The sequence below is a fragment of the Thunnus thynnus genome, chromosome 15, assembly GCF_963924715.1.
Source record: "Thunnus thynnus chromosome 15, fThuThy2.1, whole genome shotgun sequence".
NCBI lineage: Eukaryota > Metazoa > Chordata > Actinopteri > Scombriformes > Scombridae > Thunnus > Thunnus thynnus.
In genome coordinates this window covers 21,637,363-21,660,403 of record NC_089531.1, presented here as the reverse complement: position 1 = coordinate 21,660,403, position 23,041 = coordinate 21,637,363, and the positions used below count along the sequence as shown (strand labels likewise).

The following is a 23,041-nucleotide window of genomic DNA, read 5'->3' as shown; positions in this document are numbered from 1 at the left end:
CAGTAAGCAGCACTCTCAACCAGTAGCTCCACTACTACTTTGGTGTTAGTGCTACATGTGATGTAAGTACAGGTGATGACCATAAAGGGGAATCCTTCAGGAGGTAGAAGGGGCTCAGTATCACAGTGAGGATTTCCAGGCCTGAGGTGCAGACTTTGGTGTAAGTTTTTGATGTTGCATATAAATGCAGACCCCACCACCTCTCTCCTTACACAACGGACTAGTCCTGTCCACTCTGACAATGGAAAAATGATTGAGACTATATGTGGCACAGCCTCATTGAATCAGGTTTCAGTCAGGGCGATGATACAAGGCTCTCTCCACCAGACACTTGGCGTAAAGTAAATCTATTTTATTCCAGAGCAAATGAGCATTTGCCAGTATGATGGAAGGCAGGTCTGAAGGGATCCAATCTGGTGCGTACACCTCCTCAACTACCTCTTTTCCTCAGTGAAATGTCTGATGAGATGATGGATTCATGTTGCCAGAGACAGGAGTTGAATCTTCCCATCTACAGGTGAGTACTTTGTAGCCGAGAACCTGGTTTTGGTGCCAAGCTGTCATTGATAATCCATAGAATTAGGAACGTAGTCCAGAATGCTTTGTCTAGATCTGGCATTTTATACACTTAGTTTGACGGTAGACTTGAGAAGCCCTTATTTACATAAAAATGTGATTTATTAGTTGGATGTTCTATTACATACCTATATATATATATATATATATATATATATATATATATATCTCAACTGGTTTTATAAAGTTTGACACAGCAAAACAAATCATATTCCTCATACACACACACATACACGTTTTATAGATCAGTCTATAAACACGTGCTCAGGTTTGTGATGTATTGACTGTGTCACAATGACACGTCACTGCGACACCGCAAAATGATGCATGTTCATTGCAACAATTAAACAATCAGAAACAATTTTCCCACTTGGAATGGATCACGGAGAGGGGCGGCAGATAGGGAGACAGGAAAGGAGACGGAGGAATCTATTCCTGTATTGCCTTGGGTTGGCTTGACTTGGCACAGAGAAGCTCTTTGAGTGGGATCAAATGATATTTCCACTCCCTCAGGGGTGAGATGGGGTCCCTGAACGCATCCTGCTTTTATCTCAGGCCACTCTTCAAGGCTGCAAGCTGCATCTATGAGAATAGAGGGATGAAAAAGGAGGTGAAGTGAGATTGAGGCGTCCAACGTATGTTGTCTGTATGTTAGTGATAGTATTTATGTGGTATATTTGCTTCCCAATAGCTTTGTTTGAAGGTTAGGAAGAGGGCCATGTATTCAGTTATGTGTGTACATGAATGCAAAGAGAGAGGGAGAGAGATAATAAAGGGAAGGCTGGTAGATATTCTGAGCATGCATGATTGTGGCATGAAATTACATGCACACACATTCACACCACACACACACACAGTAATGTAAAAATAAGCTATTCATTTGCTACAGAACACTCAATATCATGTTTGAAAATACCCTCTCCAGGATTGAGGATTGGAGAGGGTATTTACAATACAGAAACAATACAGAATATAAAAAAACCTGTATACTTAAATTTCTATTTCTTTGCCCCAGACAACAAAATATAGTTAAAATGCTGCATGTCATGAGCTCAGTCATCAATATTATTTCTCTTGCCCAAATGATAAGCTGCTAAAGGTACTGAAGTTAAAGGAATACTTAAACATTTCAGGAAATATGTTTATTTGCTTTCTCTCTGAAAGTGAGATGAGAAGATTGATATCTGCATCGTACAACTTAGCATGGTTTTCAGGAAATAGCTCCAGCACTTAACTTCACCCTAAAATCACTGTAAAAAAAAATCATCATTCGTTATTCGTCATTTTATGCTGAGGTAAACACACAAACACAATGTGCCAAAAGCTTTACAAGCTTTGTTAGGCATATTATTAATCTTTGAACAGAGCCAGGCTAGCTAACGTTTCCCCCTGCCTCAACTCTGTGCGCTAAGCTAGGCTAAAAATGTCCAGCCTCAGCCATGTATTTGATGCACAAACATGAGATTAATATCAATATTTTCATCTCGCTCATGGAAAGAAAGCGTCCAAGTGCATGTCACAAATGTTAAACTACTCCTTGAGCTCTCTCTTGCACACACAAGGCTGAAAAGAATGACTAAAGTGCAAGTGGGAGGCATGGAGGTGGCCGCCCTCATTTGGAATCCTGAGTCCTGACTGACCGCTATTGGACAGTTGGAGTTTGAAAGGCTGGCTTGGCTGTCTCATTATCCCTGGAACCAGACATTTGTGGGCAGCACATCACGATTCCTCACCTCCCTGTCCCTGTCAGCATATCTCCTACACCCTGTCCTCTGAAAAACAGTTGAAAGCCGCCTGCACACCGCCATCCTGTGCTCTTTTCTGGGTTTTCTTGCCTTCTGGTAAGACATGAGGAGGCTAAGTAGCTGTTAAACATCTAGCAAGTCCCAGTCATTGCATTTTTGGGTCTTTCGGCATGTGAGAGAGAGGCTGTGGTGGATTGCATTAACCTAAGCCTACCACTAAATTATGCCAGTGTTTCGAGAAGCCCTTGGCAGTGTGGAGAGGCAATTCATCCTGACTAAATGTAGGTTGCCATGATATGTGAAGAGTGCTTTGTGGAGAGAGCTTGGTGGAGCCAAAAGAAGCTTCAATGAGTCCTTTACCTCAGCTTTGAATAAATCACCCTCAAAGTGTCAAAGACCACTTGTGTTTTATCCCGGCCTGCATGATGGGGACTAAGACACTCAATGGATTAGCAGGGCCAGAATTTGGAATAGGGACAGCAAGGGCATTTCATATGGACAGCCATCTAACGCCATTGTGAAAAAGGCATTCTCAAAGGACCAGTCTGGCTGTGCCATCCGCACCAAAACACTGGGCCAAAACTGAAATATTGGCACTGAAAAGCATTGAGGGATCTGATCCATAACAACACAGATGAGAATAAGCGGTAGTCAAACATCAGAAAAAGAGATGTCTATGGTATTGTCCAAAAGGGTTGTTACCAGCTTTAATTGGGAAGTTTTAGATGATTCAGTTTACATTGTGATTATTACTTTGCATTATATCGTCAAGAAAAAAAAAACAGCTGTTATTCTCAGCCTCTAATTTTTACTTTCATCAGTACTCCTGCTCACTATAGCCTTGTCCACTCCATACTGCCTTCTTATCTGTCAGTCTGCTCCATTCTCAGTGTCCTCTCCGAGCAGTATGGCTTCCCAGCCTGTCGGAAAAAACCATCTGTCTGCCACTGAAGAGGGACAGCTAGACATGCTACAACCATTAGAACAATGGATTTCTACTGTTCCCTGTCTCAGGACTAAACTTCATCCTTGCATGCCCGGCACACTTTCACTTTATTGCAGTGTCAACATGAGACAAGTCATTCCACTCACAGGTTGTTGCATATTCCCAAGGTATCTCACTTTCCCACAAATTCCTCAGTGTTCCAAGGGTATTCTTTGTTCTCTCTCCTTGTAGTGTTTGTTTTGCTTGTTTTTTTGACTTTGCGTATCAATCTTAGTCCTTCTCACTCCCCATTTCCCCTAGCTCTCACTTGAAATATCCAACATACATTACTGCAGAGCTAAAATAACCAGAGGCCGTGTCCACCAGGCACTATTGTTTTCATTTTTTCATTACTTTTGTGTATAGATTGTTGTGAAAAGAAAGATGCTTGATTTTACTTGTCTTCTGCCAACAGAAACCATATATTAGATATAGTAGTTATGCCTTGTTCAAGAAAGCTCTTATATTGAGTTAAAGGTGCCTTGTGGAACTTTCTTGCAAATACACAAAACATATGTTTTCATTCAGTGTTTCTCACAAAAAACGCATTGGGTTCATTGAATATGTTCCCATCCTCATAAAACATTTTTAAAGCTGATTTTTAAAAAAATACTTTAAACGATACATTGTTTATATCCCTTTTTGCTAGCTAGCAGTCTTCTTCTTCACTGCTTTAGTGGCCCATTGCTGTGGTTCTTTGATAAAACCGCAACCAACTGTCAATCAGTGTAAGAACATAAAACTGGTGGCAGAAAAGAGTATTGATTCATGTCCATGTGCATATAAGTGATACAAACAAAACAGGTACACACTCGCAAATCATTGCCCCATAGCACTACAAGTGGTCAAAGATTCCACAGGGTACCATTAACTTAAATATGCTTTCATTTATTTGTCAACACTATAACTTGACTATTTTGTCCATTTAATTCTTTGTATTGTTGCTAAAGTAATAACAAATCAACAGTTACTACTGGTAATTTGATGAAAATACATCTTTAGCCAAGAATATGCACCATGTGAGCACACTGTAAAACAACAATAAAGGTCTAAAAACTATATTTTGACACAGAGCTCCTCGGCAAGACAGGGCTACAACAGTAGGTAATAATGCAGGATCCACCTTAGTTGATATTGATAGTGTAATTAATCAAATTACCAAAAAAACAATTGGCACATTTTGAGCTTTTAGGGCCCCTAGGGTAGTAATACAGCCTTGCATCTGATATATTAATATAGTATAGATAGTTCTGGCATTTTGCTATTTTTCAGCCCATACTTGTTTGTTTTTGGAAGTGACATCACACTACTGGCAAGATTTTTGTGCAGTGATCCGTGGATAACAGAACATGTAGCCAAAGCACACATAGAAAAAAAAATATTCTTGTGGATTATCAATTTCACTACGCATGAAAAGTCTGATGCTCCATGTTCCTGCTTTTTCAGTATTCAAAACCCAGAGTGCTCTACATTGTTTTTTTGTTTGACTGTGCTACATTAAATTTTCAGGACTTTCTGTTCAGACCACTAACACACACAAATCTCCCAGCACTGTCAGAAACACACAAAAGCATGTTCTGTCTTTATCATAAATATCAAACAAAAGCCAGCACGAACAAGACATTCCTGGTGATTACACTCTTAGTCAAGTTGAAATTTGTTACATCTTCTTCCAACTCATGTCTGTCCACGCTTCACTTTGTCTCCCTGTGTTATTTGTCAGCAAAATCTTTCCTTAGGTCACTAGTGACACACCAGTACCACAACTTAATTACCCACAAACCTCTGGGAAAAATAACCAAGAGGCACTCTAATCACTGTGACTCTACTGCCAGAGGTAATGTGAAAACCCCTTCCTTGCTTTTACTCTGTCACCATGTATTTCGTCCTTGGGGCTGGCTTCTCTATTTTCTGCCTCCTCTGACATCTCTCTCATCCCTCTCACTCCCTTGAGAAAGTTCCAGTTGGTGGCCTTTCTCCAGAGTGACTGATGGCAGCTCCATGGGTAGACTCATCCACACTTAATTACCCACAAGCCCCTTGGAGGGCAAACGTAGAGTGACTGAAGCATGCGCATTGTGTCATCCCCTCTTGTTCTTTCATTGCAGCACCGCTGACTGGACTATTAAAAGCCTGTCCACTGTGGCTATTTTCACCATCTTACATAACAAAGCCATTTTTGGGGGATTCCACTTTGGAACGATTGTTATTAACATAAATATCACTCAGAGTTTATATATTTTTAATGAAATAATCACTTTGAGTTGACATTTCCCCTTCTGGTTATTTCAGTGCAACATAACTTCAAACCGACAGAAATGTTCCTCTTACGTTTTCAGACAGACCAGCGGGGCCTCTGATTGGTCACAGTTAAGCTTCAGTGCTTCTGGGTAACAGAGTTTGTCATGCCCAACACCCAGAGTGATATTATGAAAAAAATGGGATTGTGAGTACACTGCAAATCAAGACAGACCTCGTTGTTCCACATCCACAGATGCCCTTGAAGCAGCGCATATTCACATATGAGACACTCGGATCAATTTGAAAATTTATTTTCATATAAAAAGACACTATGAAAACATTAGAGGACTACTTTGTACAATCTTATGTATAAAAAGAACAAAAATGAGGGAGAAAAGGAAAGGGAGGGTTTTTTCAGTAATAAATCAACTGGAATGTTGGATGGTTGTAGCAGTCGGTTAACATCTAAGCATCGAAGGCTCAAGGTAGGAGGGTGAAAGTGAGCATAGTGGGTTTGAGTTGGCGTCCACGTGGAGTTAAGTTGCAAATTTGCTTGTCTGCGTTTCATATTTCTTAATGAGTTTGGCAGGCTTTCAAAACACACAAAGGAAAACAATGTGACACACTAACATACTCCGACCACCTGACCAGCATCCTCTTGCATTATCATTTGCATCATCCCCACTGTCTATTATATAAAAAGAAAAGCAAAGCTGCAAGATGATCCTTAGCAGAAAGAAGAATACTGAAGTGGCACATTCAAGTAATCAAACATCTCAGTCCATCAAGCAGCATCTCACTTACCGTTCTTGAAGATGAACAATTAAAATCCCTTGCTGAGTTTAAAACCAGTCATGCTGTTCTTACGTTATGAGAGATGTATGGAAAACCTCACTGATGTGAGAGGAAAATAACAAAATCTGAAATTAAACATTTGCATTTTAATGTTCTTTCTTTCTTTCTGCAAATCACATTTATAAATTACCATGGGAACAAGGCTTTTTGGAGGAGCTTTTTCTCTATAATGTACAAAAAAAAAACTTATTTGTATTCTATGTGTGGGTCAAATCTATTTCACCTGAGATGGATGTTTTCATCTGCTATATAGTAACACCCATCGACTGGCACTGTGTAGCTGACAGACCGCTGTTTTGTTCAGATTGGACACACTGCACAGAAGCGCTGGATGCTGAGCCTCAGAGAAGGTCAGGTGAATGTGACCTTAGCTCGGCAACTTGGGGCCGAACCTATCTTGCTCTTCTGAGAGGAGGTGAGCTGTAGGTTCGCCTATCAGCTGATTAGCTTGAAAGGTTAGAAGGACCGCACTCGTGTTTCACCATCTGCGCAGTGCTGCACTACTACCACATTAGGGATCTTTAAACAGATGGTTTGAGGGCTGCATCGGAAAATGTCAGGACAAATCGCCGTCCCCGGATAATTACTGTTTTCAGCACTCCCCCCTTCTTAATCTGCATCTCTGCCTGCCTTCTAGCTCGCTATGTATTTTTGGATCTTTTTCCTTGGCTACCATTTTCTTTTACACCCTTACATTTTTTTTCTCTCCTCCCTAAATTGTCTCTCACCTCTCTCTCCAGATTGTTAGATTAAAGGGAGTTGCTTTGAACATAGACAGAAAAGTTATCGAGCCATCTATTGAATTCATCCTGCACTCTGACACTTTCTTTCTGTCGGTGTATGGAGGACTGATGTGCTAATGTAGCAACAGCAGGAAACTGGTTGTCCTCTTGTAGCGACTGAAGTATAGATGCAGAATGTCAAGCAGGAAGCCTCACCACTGGCTTTTGCTGCTGTTTCCTCTTCAGTCTGTCACCTTGTAGCCTTACAACCTCCGTGACTCCCTCTCTGTCTGTCTATTCCTCTCTTTCTCTGCAGCCGCCGCGCTCACAATCAGATTATACAGCACAGGACACGATCACATGGAAAGGAATCCATGTGAACCAGGAGTTATATATCTGGCTTCACTGCTAACATTAAGATTTCATGCCTCCTGGTAGCACGACGCTAGGTGGGCAGAATGAGCAACAGAGAAAGAAACGGGAGGGATGTAGTAGATGAAAGCAAAAGAAGGCATGTTTTTTAGGATAGAGCTTTACATCCACGATGGGGGTTCTTGAGAAAAGAAGAAAATCTGGCTCAGATGGTGTCTAGTTTAATATATTATTGGCTGCAAAAACTTCCTCTGGTTATGTAGAGCTAACAATATTTCCTTCAGTAACTGGAAAAGGGCGACTTAGCTGCTAAACTGATCGATACTTAACTGTAAGCGCATGTTATTGAGGAATGGGAGATGCTAAACAGACTTTGCACAGGTTCCATTTGGGCTGAAATGACTGAAATATTCTCTTCTCTGGCATTACTATGATTGGTGATGGGTGAAATGGATTCAGATGCTGCAATCTTTAAAGGCTTTTATCTCCAAGCAGGGTAGGAGAAGGGGGCGAGGGGGGGGGGGGATAAAGAAAGGAGATGCGAGAATCTGCATGATGATCACAATCCTTCTTTTCCCTCATGAGTGGATAACATGCGGCACACATTACCTCAGAAAGCAAGCTCACATTTATGTGCTGCATGTGTCCTAAATCATTTTTTTTTTTTTTAAAGTTCCACATGGGTTAATTCTCACAGGAAATGAAAAAAAAAGGAAAATAAGAATGAAAAAAGGCAGCACAAGCACAAACCAGTCTGAAAAATAAATCAATTCTTCTTGAACAGTTAGACCACAGAACACAACTCAGTTGGTAGTTATTTGTTTCAATCGTATTATTTTTTCATTAATAGTTTCAAACCATAGGGGAGGACTTTTTTTTTTTTTTAACTAAACCATAGAAAATACACAAAAGGGGGAATACAATGTTGACACAGAGGATGTGAGAGGAATGGATGGATGGGACTGTTGAACCGGAACCCGCAAAAAGCAGAGAAGATGGCACAATGAGCAGCTCTTTCCCTGACCCCCATCCCCTATCCATCCAAATGACAAAGAGAAAAAGTAAAAAAAAAAAAACAAAAAAAAAAAAAAATGAGAGATTGAATGATTTCGTCATCCATTAGAAGGGAAAAAGAAATAAATGAAAGCAGGGTGCCTAGGGGGCTACCAGTGTGAGCAACCTCTGTGAGATTTTTTTTTCCCCTTGCTATAAAAAGAACTGAACGGTGCAGAAATATTCTTCTCCCACCCTCCCCCCCAAATCATCAAACAATTGAAAGAGGTTTTCTTTTTTCTCCAGAATAAAATCAAGACATTTTTTCTCAGAAATAAGTTTTTCATAGTTTCTTAGTTCATTTAAAAATTTTCCTCAATCGCAGACGTGTCAAGCCCCTGTTCTTTCTTTTCAATATAGTCTTTGCGAAAATATAGAGTAGAACAGTCTTCTTTCCATGTCTGTCCACTGCAGCAGTAAACAAATACAGTATGGGATCCGACAGAGCACATTGCAGGAGACGGGGAGCAGTGTATGTGAGATCTTTGCGAGTGTCGTGTGTGTGCGTGTTTGCACTCATGTCCTTATAAGTATAGCTTTCCAGAAGTTCAGTATCTCTGTGTGCATCTGCATCTCGGCATGAGCGTGTGTGTGTGTGTGTGTGTATTCGAGTGAGTGTGTGTACATCTGTGTGTCTTCACACTTCAGTCTGGAAGTCTCCCTCGGACGAGTCGGGTGTGTTAGCAGAGGAGGAGTCCCAGTTCTTATTGTGCAGCTCCATCCGGTCTTTCTGCTCCCCAGGCACGATGGACAGCTCAGGGGTCATGGTCTTGAAGCTGTCCCAGGAGCTCTGCTCCTCCGGGGTCGACTTGTCCTGATGGAAGAGGACGACAAGGGAAAACAGACATGTAAGGAAAAATAAAGGAGTTGCATGAACTTGAAAAAGATACAAATCTCAGTTAAAGGGAAGTTCCACTTTAATGGAGCCTGGGTCTTATTCTCATGGTTTTGGACATAATTCCCATCTGTATTAACAACAACAGTGATGTCACTTTAAGATAGACAGGACAGCAACCAGAAGAAGCTAGATGATCACAGCCACACTTCTTTGGAGCAGGAAATGAAAGTGTACGTTAAAATTATTACACTTTGCTGAACGACTACCAGCAAGAACTGATTACCAACCAGGCAAAGCAGGTTACTCCCTAGTGGATCCGAACCATCAAGGGCCCCAAAAGCCCCAGATTACTTGTGAAACAAATACTTTGTGGTAATTTGATTAATTGCAAATGCGTTTGTCAATATGCAATAAAGCACAATGTAACCTGAAAGAGTATCTGTGAGTTTTTCCCACACTGTACTTTTTACTATAATTGTTAACTTTAACACACTTCCTCTTAATTTTGAGCTACTGAGATGCAAGTTTTAGCATCTCAGTTATTCTTAGTCTATATTATGCTTACATGCATAGTGCATAATCTTAAAGAAATTAGCTTTCCATCAAATTATAAGCAAACTAACTTGGGGAAGTGCAGTAGCAGGGAACCAGGGTTTCACACAGGCTCCACTAGTGGGTTAATCTGGCCCTGCTTCAATTTTGGCCTACCATATTACCCGTAGTTGTGTGCCTACACACAGTTTTCCTGTGCAATTAGGGGTTATTACCAACATTACATATCTGAGTAAACTGTTGGCTTGTTCCGATCATCTGACTGCTAATGTTCATCATTGTGATGTCGCTGTGTTTCCACATTCCAGCAACTGACTTTGGTGAGTACAATGTTGTATAACCAATACTATAAAAATAACACCCAAGCTGTAATAAACAGTAAATTTTCCTTTAAAGGCAGTGCCTGGAAACCATTTTTTGTGTACAGATTTGGAGATGGATACATTCAAAAATGCACTCACAGAACCTGAATTTGATCTCATGTTTCTATCCTTCAAAGAGAAACCGAATATCAATATACACACAGAGAGGCCAACAACTCAGTGCTATGTTATTTCTTAGAACCTCACAAATACTAAAAAGCAGTACTATACATACCTGTGGTTCATAGGCACCTTCCCATTTTTCTACCATCAAAAGAAAAGTACTTCTGTTCTTTTATTTACAGAAATGGTACCTGTCCTCCTTTCCCTCCCACCTTTCCCCAATCAGTAACTTTTCAGGTTGACTGATAAAAGCATGAAGCCCTCCAGGCTGAAGGCCTGTGATCGCTGCATGTGGTCCGCAGCTGTGCCCACCATGCATGTAAAATACATGCTGGGGGATTAGCTAAAAGCGGAATTAGAGGTAGCATTATGCATCAGATGAGGGCCATTATTCAAATCGGACTCGTTATCTCACGGAGATAATGATTTCACAGATATGAGCTGGGGAGACATGAGGAATCACTAGCCCAGATGACTCTTGGTGGAGCAAAACTTACAGTGACAAAAAAAAAAAAAAAAAAAAAAAAAACGAGACCCGCGGTGCTTTCCACAGACGTGATGGAGCTGACTGCAGCAGAGCTTTTTGGACTACATTTATATGTACATTCAGAAGATGAATATTCATAAGACTTTTGGTGTACTTAGCAGGACAACGTGTCTTAAGTGCTTTGAAAAGAGAATAAATTCAGTGAAAATCCCAAATTTGCTTAGACCTACTGCTGTGTGAGTACCTGCATCTACTGTATGTGCATGTTTGCATTTACTTCATGTAATCCATTATAGTATATGTTCATCTCTGAGCAACTCAGCTATCTCCTTCAGTTTCTTTCATTTTGTTTTCTCTCTATTCTTTTTCCACAATCCTGCCTTCTCTTTATTGCCCCGACTCTTATAAAGTACACGGACTCACTTTGAGCTATTCACACCCTGAATCCCTGTCTATCTCTTTATCTGAGACACACACACACACACACACACACACACACACACACACACACAAACACACACACACACACACTCACAACTCATTGATCTGCAGTAGCGCAGCACTCCCTTCTCCCCCCTTGCAGTGTGATGATCGTTGCCAGAGCGCTAGGGGGCAATATCTGCCTGATTATCATTCTCCCTGCGTCACAGCCTGACAGCTGGTAAAATGAATACAAAAGGCATAATCTGGGAGCCAATTTGCATGCTAAATGCTGGCGAAGGAACATTTTGTAATGCAGGAGTGTGGGTAATGCTGCAGTTAAGCCCAACTTTATCCCTGGGAGACTAGGCTAACGCGATTGTGCTGCTACTGTGTGTCTATCCATTCCCTTTCGCCATCTCTGCCTGCCTCCATTCCTCCTTGCCCCAAAGCCCCATCTCATCCCTCTCTTTTTTTTTTTTATGCCTCTCTCCCTCTCTCTGCCAGTAACCCCTCTACTTACACTCGACGAGTTCTTTTCACCTCCGGCAGATGAAATGCTCCATCGCTTTTCCCTCTGTGTTGATGAAATGGGAGGGAGAAGACAAGGAGGGGTGACAAGAGAGAGAGAGAGAGAGAGAGAGAGAGAGAGAAAAGAAAGAGAGAGAAGAGGGGGAATCATAGTCACTGACAACTCTGCCCCGAAACAATACCATTGTTCCCACACCTTCCGCAGGTGAACAGGCAGTTGTAGTTTTGTGTTTACACCTTACCCCCTCCCTCTCTGTCTCTGTCTCTCAATCCCCCCCGCCCCCCCCCCCCCCACCAGCTCTCTCATGATAAAAATATAACATGTGCACACACACATGCACACATGAACACAGTCCAACACAGCACAGACGATGATCTAACGCACAATGTCGGCATTGTTGCGCACACATAATCGAACTGTGTTGGAACAGGCAGTATTTTTAACATCCCGGCCCGTCAAATCTTAGAGGAAAACTGAGGAAGCAAGGACAGAGTGAGATTCTACATGCTACACGCCACTAATAGCAACTACGACTACTATAGTAAGGATAAAAGAAAGGACAGCGTGTGGCCGGAAAGTAATCTGATTCTAAAAGCCGGAACAGTGAATCTACTGTGCAGTGCTAGAGGCTTTGCAGCTCATGTTTTCTAAATAATGTTGAAAGAGGATAACTAATCTGGTATTAGTGCATGGAAATGTTATCTACACTATCTGCATTATTGATTTTATACTGTAAGTGTTAACACAACACATTAAATAGTTAAAGCTGGGCTATAAAGTGGACATTGCTGACTCTGTATGTTTCTCCTCTGGCTTAAACACATAAACCTTCATTCCCCTGCTGCACCTCTGCAGTGGTATCTGCTTTTTTTTGTGTGTCTTTTTTTTTTTTTTTAAAGCAAACCACTGCTTACACTGGCTCGTCTCTGTATGGGCGGTCTGGTGTCCACACAGCATGCACTGCTGTTCTGAAGTAACAGGTGTTTTCCTAATGGCCTGGTCGGTGTGTGCTGGTGATGAGTGCAAAAAATAGAAAACACAAATCCCATTGTGTTGTGGTGTTGTCGTTCTCTTAGTGGTTGTGTTGCCTGACCTGCAGCTTCATACAGCTGTGTCCGTGTGTGTGTGTCTGTGTGTGTGTGTGTGTGTGTGTGTGTGTGTATCATGAGGGGTGTGCGGGTGGCTGCTCACATCATTTGTACTTTCTAAATCCCAGTCTGCCTCAAGTTTGGGCCAAAATTGATTCCCTGCAGTGGCTCTAGCAACTTGGCTAATATTGACAGAATTGACTGAAACTTCTTTTGGCTAGAGGTATTTCAGCTTATTGTAAAAAAAACCCCAAAACAAAACAAAACAAAAAAAAAACCCACTGCAACACAGAATTGTAAGTTTATGTCCTCATTTATTTTTTCTATCTGGAAAAAGCTGCAGATGAAATTGCGCATCATTCTTCTCAGTAGAACTGTTTGTGTATGTGTTTGTGATTGTGTCTTAACAGAAAGACACAAAGACAAACTTTGTGGTGTTGCTATGTAAGATTTCAAATTCACCCCTTCTAAGATTAAAAAAGATTTCCAGTGTTTAGCAGATTGCCTTGCGAGTCTATATTTTCTGCCATATGTGACATACATGTTGGAAATGTATCAAGTTTTTAAATATTTGATTGATATACAACAATTTAATACTTTAAGTTGATGCACTGGTCAGCTGCATAGATAACACAGATACCTACATAATACCACAATGTTTCTTTTCCCTTTTACTTGCTTTTGCCTGGCATTTCTATATATATAGTATGCAGCATCTGCATAAAGATTCTCTCTTTTGTACAGTATGTAAAAGCCTCTAAGAGAGGCAGAAGATGTCAGAGTTGGGCGATAGGATGAGCACATCAGCCATCCGTGACAGGCTGAATTTATGGCTGACAGACTTCTCTTCTGGTCAGTTTCCGTCACCAGAATAAGAGCCTTTATATTTCTGCCTCATCAGCATTCAAAGCATAAAACCTATTGTATATAATCAACCTCTAAAAGCAGTTTATGCCCCATCAGTGGTTGAAATGGAACCGGTAATATAAGTATTAATTCTCTGATACCGTACCATTTTAACAACTCACCTGCGGTGCTCCGCTATTGTGGCTTTTTAAGAGGCATCATGGTGAAATGAACTATTATCCATTTAAAGGCTTACTATTCTAGTGGTGTGCTTTTGCAGGCACAGCAGGGGAAAATGGAACTCACATGGCCACGAGGGTGACAGTGGCCAATAGGAAAATTTTGTCAAATTGCCCAACACTTGAAGACAGAGGCAAACTACACTATTATCTGAGAATACAAGCTACAGCTGCAAGCATGACAAAACTAAGTGAAGAAAAGAGGTTGTAGGGATTCAAAAGGAAAGCAGATACAAGAAAAAGATGCTACTGCACAAACATCTAAAGCCATCTTGAGGAGCCTCTGCTATAGTGTTGGTGGATGAGGCCCACACTCTGCCACACAGATCCCCGCTCATTTGGACCATAGAATGGAAATTCTGTATGGATGTGGGTGAGCAGTGTGGCAGACTGTCTCTGGGAGATGATGGGGGAGGACAGGTGGTTGTGGGTAAGTGGGTTAACTTTACCTTTGTTGACTTGGATGCCCATGGTTCTGCTGACTGTCTGGCTACATTCAAACTGGGACATGACAACAATCATGCAACACGAGGCCCAGTCAGCCAACAAAAGGACATAAAACAGGAAACAAACAAAAAAAAAAAAGCAAAAAACAAAAAAACAGAAATCAATCAAATGTACCATTAAGTCAAAGAAAAGTGTGAGGCTCACATGGAAGAAACTTAAACGACATTCATACATGAACAAAATGAAAATAACATCAAACAATGTAGGAGCATACTGAGTGGATATCAGAACATGACTTTTAATAGCTGTCAGTTCACTAGAACTGGACTATTTAAGGTTTCTAAGTGTGTTTATTTTTATTATATTGTAAAGATGATGCTAGAATCGAGACTGCCTATTCAGCACCGGCATGATTTATTAGGGGGCATAGAAATAGACTAACTGGGCATAGTGGTCTTTAGCATCATTTACCCCTTAGATGGGAAGGAATCTGTGTCACAAGTAATAAGTCCCTTCAAAGGAGCCAAATCTGGAGAATGTAGGGCAAATAAATTCCATTAGTGCAACACATTGCAAACAAACGAGCAATCAGACACACAGGCTTGCTTCACTGCTGCTTGGGCCTTAGCAATGCAACGCAATGCATGCCAAGGCCAGTGCTCCCATACTGAAAACAGCCCCATCCAATGATTGGGCCCTTTTCACCTCCCTTTAATTGGCCCAAGGACACTAAATGAGCTAAATTAGTATTGTGCCTCTTGGTGCACGAAGCCAGTGTTAGGCTTGTTCCGCTTGGGCTAACCGTCCCCTCATTAGGAGCCACTGATAGAGCCAGCGTGCTAAAGCTACACTCCACCAGCCTTCGGTTTTCATGGACAATTTGTGCGGAAGGATGAAAACAGTTGATGAATTTATACGCCGCATGGAGAAGGGGGCAAGGAAATAATTAAAAACAAGCTAATGAGAGGAATTAATTGTTCAATTAATGTCTCAAACGTGCCACCATAGGCTGAGTTTAGAGGGAGAAATGGGAAAATGAGGGAGACAGCAAGAGAGAAAATGTCAAGCCGTGAGGACGTATAGAGGGGGAGAATGAGATATGAAGAGAAAGAAGAGGGGAGGACTTGCTTTATTGCTAGAATGTGAAATTGAAGCCCCTTAGCTTAATGCCAGCAAATTGACTATCAGGACCTACAGGGTTTGCAAGTACGGGCAAATTGCCCTCATTGAATCAACAAAAATTGGTTCTTTGTCATTTAGAATTATACGTCTTCATTTTATATGAGACATGCTCAAAGCGTACACATTACCTTAGCTAAATTTCCCTTCAGTGGCCTAAAAACATCCATAACAGTCACTAATGTTAACTCGCTCACCTCTCTTTTATGGGGCAGGCTAATGGAAGAGCCCTCTCAGACCATAGCATAATAAGCATTTCCATACGATATGTGGCCCAAAACAATAGGATTTCATCATAGTATTCACACGCACGCCCACAGCCATTTAGATTGAATTGCAAATACAGCTTTCATAATCGAAAATTTGCTCGATGTCGCCGCTCTGATCTAGCATGAGTGAAATCACAACAAAGTAGAGTACTCGTTTCCCTTGTCTTCCTCTCCATCCCGCTGCATTCCGCACAACTCCTCGCTGTCTATCTGCAGAGGGAAGCCAAGCACGCTTCATTTAATCAGGAACACAGCAGACGTTGGAATGGAAATATATCCCATTTGAGAGCTAAAAAATGCATCAGCCAGGCTATTATTCAGTGTACACTCTCCTTCTCTGTCTCTCACACACACAGACACACACACACACTATCCATCCCACACACAGAGGCACCACACTGCATCATTGGGCACTGCATGCAAATTTGTGTTATGACCTTCTGAACCCTGTGGAGAGGAAAAGAAAGCGATGGGTGAGCACCGCAGTGACAGAGGCCGAGAAGCTGTTCTAAATCTAAACATTAGCGCAAACACTAATGCTAAGACATACCGTGCTAGATACACACTGCATCCACTCAGTCTTTCAGTAACCCCACTGACTCCATTTGTATCCTGTCTCCATTATTGAAGACACAATGAAAATGGACTCCGTCCCTCTGCTAGCCATACTGCCCCTGTCTGAGCAGCCTCTGTACTTGAAACAGAGTGGGATTTGAATTTGTTTTTATCATTAGCATGAAAGTGAAGCCCACGTTCTGTCCACTCGAATGTAGTATTATACAAGTGTTACCACTGAAACAGATATTATTCTTTTATGGGGGCAGACGACTGTGTATCTACACACAGACACACACAAAAGAAACCCCACTTGATTCAATGTCAGCAACTGTTGTCAACCAAGCTAAATAATAACTACCCTTAGCACACAGCAATCTCTGGAACTCTTGTAGCTATAGTTGCAAGAAAGAGAAAGAGTTGCTACACATTAAATATGCACACAAAAGTACAAAAGGACCAGGAGAAATATATGTTTGTGTCATAGCCTACAACTGACCTTTGTTAGCCATAGTTTACCAGTGAGAAATTTTGCCAAGTAGATTTTAAAGGTCATGCATATGATTTTCAAAAATAACAGCAGAATACGAGATGGAGGACAAAGTGTGCATTCATTTTCAGCCTACATGCACAGCTTAGCTAGCATCAGCAGCCTGATAGGAAAGGCAGACAAGGTGATTTTCAACATGTGGTTAATGAGGAGTCTTGTGATATATCGTCTGCCTCCACCGTCTTTCAGTTCACATCTTTCCCTCTCGTATTCATGTATTAATTGCAAAATTGAGTCATCACTTAACAGCCTCTAGCTATCAGCGTGGTTAATACTGGGATTAACAATTGCCGGCATACTGAATGGGCAACACAGAGTTAACAACGGTGTGAGTGGGTGGTATGGAGAGTAAAGACAAGAAAAGCTGAAAGCAAGACATTGATGTATGTGGTTTCTATCTGTGATGGCACATGTAATGCCCAAGACCACTTTAAGCCCACTGCACTTACACAGAAAATTGGATAAGATGTGAAAGTAGAAAAAAAAAAGTGCCCATGTCTGTGTGTGTATGGAACATTTTCTGATATCCACTCATCTCCCCAACACAGCCAACACAGAAATCCTACCTTTCTAGAGAAGTAAAAGGGATCAGGTCTCTTCTGACCCCATAAGCCTTTGTCATATTTCTGAGAGTCTCTCATCAGCACCCATACAAAGCGTATAGTGTCTGGCTCTGTTTAGTGCCAATGAGCTAGTTTATGGACTGAATATCATGGTTTATGAGGTGATTATAAATCTGTTTGGATGGGTCATTGTCTTTATGAACTGATTTATCACTAGGTTATGATGTTTAGTTCATAAGATTGAATTCAGGCGTTGAAAGGGACAACAATGACTGTACGGACTGTCACACCACACAGAGCGGTGCCACAGTAATGAAAACACAACCCAAAACAGTGGAAGAACAACAAAAAAAATCCTCCACGTTTATGTTTTATCATGGAAGATAAATCCAGTCCTGCATCAGACCACCTAACAAATCCATTTCTCTTCCAGATTGTATATTTCAATTTGAATTTGTATAGGAGTTGATGTAGGTAGGACAATTAGCATTCATTACATGAATGCAGAAGCACAAGGGGTACACGCTGTGATGCACTGAACTCTTACACCACCACACTTATAGGGGACCATCGAGTATTCAAGCTCATCAAATACAGTCACTTCACTATGAGACAGCACTGACAGGGATAGTAGATGAGCAGCTACATGGAGTAAACTTTAAAGTTTGACACTGTCTGTGTTACTGTAATTATGACACATAATGAAAGTCTTGAAATTGTAGGCTTTTTGGTATCACATGTGCACTTGTAGTTACACACAAGACTGAATTACCATACTCTTGACATTCACTAAGAGGCGCCCCCCCTTCCTTATTACTGCTACGCCTGTCAAGCTTTCCTTTTTTGCTTGATACATATACAGTTTACAGTGATAACGGTGGCAAAATTACCATCGAAATCTTTAGTAATTTTGAAATAATGAGTCCTTGATTTCAAACAGGTAGACAAAAGGCGCCTCACGTTGATGATAGCTCCATAAGTTGGTTGAAAATGCTGCCTCTGGCTAACTTTTAAATGTTTTCATCTGACTTTAAAATAAGAAACTTTCAATGAGGGTCTTGTTAACTACATACATGATACAATGACTGAGGCTAAAGCTGCATTTCCCAAACAAAAAGTCAACATCCTCACCCATTTGTGATCCATAAATTACTCTACATGGTGAGCTAGTTAGCCAGACATGCTCATGATTGCAGCTTATGTTAAACCCTTCAAACTCTAAATGCAGAGTAGCGCTCTTAACATGTGGAGAAGTTGAAAGCTTGACAAGCCTGTTGTGCCTAGTTACTGTTGCTGTGGGGGGGGGGGGGCACTTTAGTGAGGAGTCATTGCATTTTTGCAGCATGGAAACACAGATACAGTACACACAGTGGCAAACTATGAGATTCATACAGTGACATGTAGTGCATCAACTCATAGGTCTACTTTAGAGTGAGTTAGAAGGGCTCTACTGCACAAGGTTTTATGTGGGGTTTAGCATGTCTTACGTTGACTCTCTTTGTAAACGAGGGATGTTCTGCGCACTAGCGATGGCTCTGTGTTGTGCCTCGGTGGTGGGGGAGGGGGAACCTGCGGTGGATGAACACCGGCCGCAGTGGTTAAAACAGGTTAAAGGGTGTTTAGGGTGTGGGTTAAAGTACTGTTTAGGCACTTTTAAGGAGAGAGAGCTCTGCAAAAGTCAGGGGGGTTAATGCATTTTTGAGATGTCGTTGCTTGAGGTAGCTAATTATGAGGAAGGTAAGGTGGAGTGAGGAGTTTCCTTTTGTCCTGTAACTGGCCAGCCTCCTTTATGATTAACATATAAGATCCTCAGTAGTGTCTTTAAAGTGACTAAGTCAACTGATCATAAGAATTTAAGTGTGAGGAACAACTTCCACAATAGTTTGGATGTCCATCTGTGACAAGACATCCTAGTGAGATGAAATTATGGTTACTATTAAATCACAGCACTCATGTCGTATATGTGAAAATCAATGTCAATGTATGTCATATGGAATAGACAGGAGGTTATTAAAGTTATTATGAGACGATTATATCATTAGTAATTAGTAATCATGCTGTAATTGTCTCCTAAACACAGACCATGTGCTTCAAACACAGGCAGTGCAATACAGATCTAAAACATAAAACAGACAAACACAAAAAAGCAAAAAGGAACAAGAGACATACATACAAATGAATGCCTACAATCACACAATGGCATGCAACCACACACGTAGGCACTGGAATATGGAAGTGTATGGACGCGCACACCCACCCACACAGGCACGCACACACACCCTTCTCATCTCCATAATTACTGTATAGTCAGCATGTCCGTGTCTGGGGGTGACTCTCAAAGTGAGATGTTGACAACAGCAGAGCTGAACTCAAGCTGGGTCCTGTCAAAGGCCTGACACTGATAGCATTATCCGTGTAATTATTGAACTGCCTACTTACTTTTAACATAATGAATTTGGATGAGTAAGCCATTATCTATGCTGCCCTTTCATTTCATAACTTATATGACGTCACTAACTTTTCCTGTCGCCAAGTGCTTGCTCATGGGGGGAATGTTGGGTCTCTGTAAATTAAAGAGTACGGCCTAGACCTGGTCTATATGAAAAGTGCCTTGAGATAACTTCTATTGTGATTTGGCACTATATAAATAAAATTGACTTGACTAACCTGGAGGAAATATGTGTTCTAATTTGTCTTAATTAGTTTAAATACAGCCTATCTATTATTTGTGGCTTGCCTTTCATTTCTTTTACACTTGGGCATAATCTCAAAGCACACCTGAGCTCCCTCTGAGGCACATTTGCATGTCGCAGCGCGACTGTTAAGACTTCTAATATATGGCTCATGCCTTTGCAAGCCGCCTGCCATTTTTCTTCTCCTCCATAAAATATTTGCTGGACATTAATGAATGGGGAGTCGGCCAACGCTTCTGAAAATCTTGATCAAGACGTTGAGTAAATGAGGAGTGAAGGAAAAGGCCGCCTGTCTGGCACTGGGAAATGGCAGCATGTTTGCATGTGTGTGTGTGTGTGTTCAGTATGTGTGTGGCTACATGGCATGGGGAATATGAGAGATGTCAGGCTGGCCTCTGTTCCTCTACTGGCGGTGTAAATTAGATGTGAACCAGCATGCCGCCGATGCCGGGGGAAAGTACACCTATCAAGTCTGACTAACTCATCATGGCTCCATGCACTAAAGCTTCACAGATGAGAGGAGTGTGTGCGTGCGTGCGTGTTTAAATCTTAATGAAACTGGCCCTCTGAAGGTCAGTGCAGAGCAAGCAGGGACTCTTTTCTCTGCTGCTAATGGTGTATTAATGATTCAAAGATGCTTCTGTGTCTCATGCGCACAGGTGACCACCCAAGCAACCCCACTGACACACACCCACCCATCCACACAGACACACATACATACACACATGGACAGCCACATAAAATACATAAAAAAATGAATTGTTAAACAGACACATTAACCATAGTGATACAGGCATAGACAAAACACATTTCGTGTAAAGGCATGCACGTTGGCTATGCTATCAGTGCATTATGGTGAGGTGGTTTAGTAAGTGTGAGAAATATTTTCACAGGTCTTAAATTACAGAATTTGGATTTCATTAAGTGGCTATGATTGATTATCCCTCAGCTAACAGCTCGTGTGATCAACAGTTTTGACAGGTATTTAATAAGACATCAACCATAGGTAAGAATGAATTAAGTTCAGGCCGATTACAGCAGGTGTAAAAGGGATTTGGGAAAGCTGGAATAAAATGTGCCTCTGAAGTTGAATTTATGAGGTAGTTACAGTTTGATTCTCCATGGATATGATAATAAGTACAACAGTGAATTAATCAAATAGCAATGAAAATATATACAGTATTCACATTACATTTGAGTTCCTTGTTAGAACAAACAATGTTTTCACATTTCTCAGGCAGCAATTTTGCTAGGAAAAAAAAAAGACACCATAATGAATACAACCGCTTTCAAAAGTACCTCATGTTTGTAAATGACTGGGAGCTTTGCTTAGAATTTTTATGACTCTAATCATCTGAAAGCCGCATTTACAAGTAAATGCAATGTCACCATAGTGTGGATCATATTTATCCAGTGCTGACCACTTTCTGTAAAATTCAGCATACATTACTACTGCAATTTTGATCTGTGCAGAAGTCAGTGTCAATTATTTAGTGTTGGGGGGGGTGGGGATTAGGGTTTGTGAAAAAGTGCAGAGGGGGAATGTGGAGGTGCGTTGGTACAGCGGGTCCCCATCCCGCATTTGGGCAATGGTCTTACCTTGAATGTGGACATGGCTGGGTCCCTGCTATACCTGTCTATGGTGTGGAACTTGGACGAGTGGTTGAGCTCATGGTACAGCTCAGAATGTCTTTTGCGAGTGTGCATCACTTTCTGGAAGGGAAGAAAGGAAGGGACAGCAAAAATGAACCTAATAGAAACAAAAAGAAAAAAAAAAAGCCAAAACAAAAAGAGGGCCAATAGGGGCAGGCAGGGGAAGAGGAATGGGTAAAAGGGCTGAGGGACTGCAGTGATGCCAGCCATGAAAGGGGGGGTTAGAAAGGGACGCCGACAGACCGATCGATTGTTGGCTCATGCTCATACATCATCCACTTCCTCAGTCTTTAAGAATTTGGCAACTGGGAGTGCTGCAGAGGAGTCCTTTAAGTGAGAATTTGGTAAAAACGACTGACAGAAATGCCATTGTTACAGACCAGTGGCTGCTAGCTGTGATCCCATCAACTCAGGATTTCATCAAACTCATTAAACATATGGACTGGAACTTAACTCTTTCTTTGACAAAAAAAAAAACCCTGCCTCCCCTGTGTTCTGAATATGTCAGCTTGGAAAGCAGCTAGATCCAGATCTTTAAATCTCTGACAGCAAACTGCTTTTGTCAGTGCCACCACTGTTGTCTCTTTGTGCTAATGGGCAGTGCTGGAGCTGCTTGGCAGTAGCTAATCGTCAAAGCAGCTTGTGAGGTTGAAAGTGACACAGGGGCAAGATGCCAGCACTCACACCCGCACACTTACCGGGCCAGGACTGGCGCTTAGCACTGGCTTCAATTACTTCAGAGTGGGCACTCTCATTTCTGCTCAGCTAAGAAAGTGCTACGAATACCTGATATGTGTTATTTTGATGCTATGTATTTTGTTTTCTTTTCCCTTTTTTGTATATCCTTGTCTGACTCATATTGTTTTAGGTTTGAAAAAAATCAAGGTGAGTGGATCACCAAAACGTCCAAAATAAAAAAAGACAAACTTCTACTTCCACAAGGTTCCACCCCAGTTTCCAGCAAAGTATTATTTTTTCTCAAAAGACCATATTCCTAGATGTGTGTTTGATGCTACTTAAAATAATAAAACTTGCAGTATACACTATATATAAAAACGTAATTTCTGATGGTCTAAAAGGGTGGGCAAAGTCAATT

At 41.3% G+C, this 23,041-nt stretch overlaps 1 protein-coding gene across 5 annotated transcripts in view; it reads right to left on the bottom strand.

Annotated features, from left to right (window-relative positions):
• Positions 1-5,842: 5,842 nt before the first annotated feature.
• adgrb2 (adhesion G protein-coupled receptor B2) overlaps positions 5,843-23,041 on the bottom strand; it is a 203,265-nt gene continuing 186,066 nt past the window's right edge. For all 5 annotated transcript variants that reach the window (XM_067611336.1, XM_067611338.1, XM_067611337.1 and 2 more), the window contains 3 exons: positions 21,892-22,005; positions 11,855-11,908; positions 5,843-9,363 (listed from right to left, as the gene is read on the bottom strand). In XM_067611336.1, the coding sequence (XP_067467437.1) occupies positions 9,187-9,363; positions 11,855-11,908; positions 21,892-22,005 (345 nt within the window). In that variant the 3' untranslated portion in view covers positions 5,843-9,186. The remainder of the gene's footprint in view (positions 9,364-11,854; positions 11,909-21,891; positions 22,006-23,041) is intronic.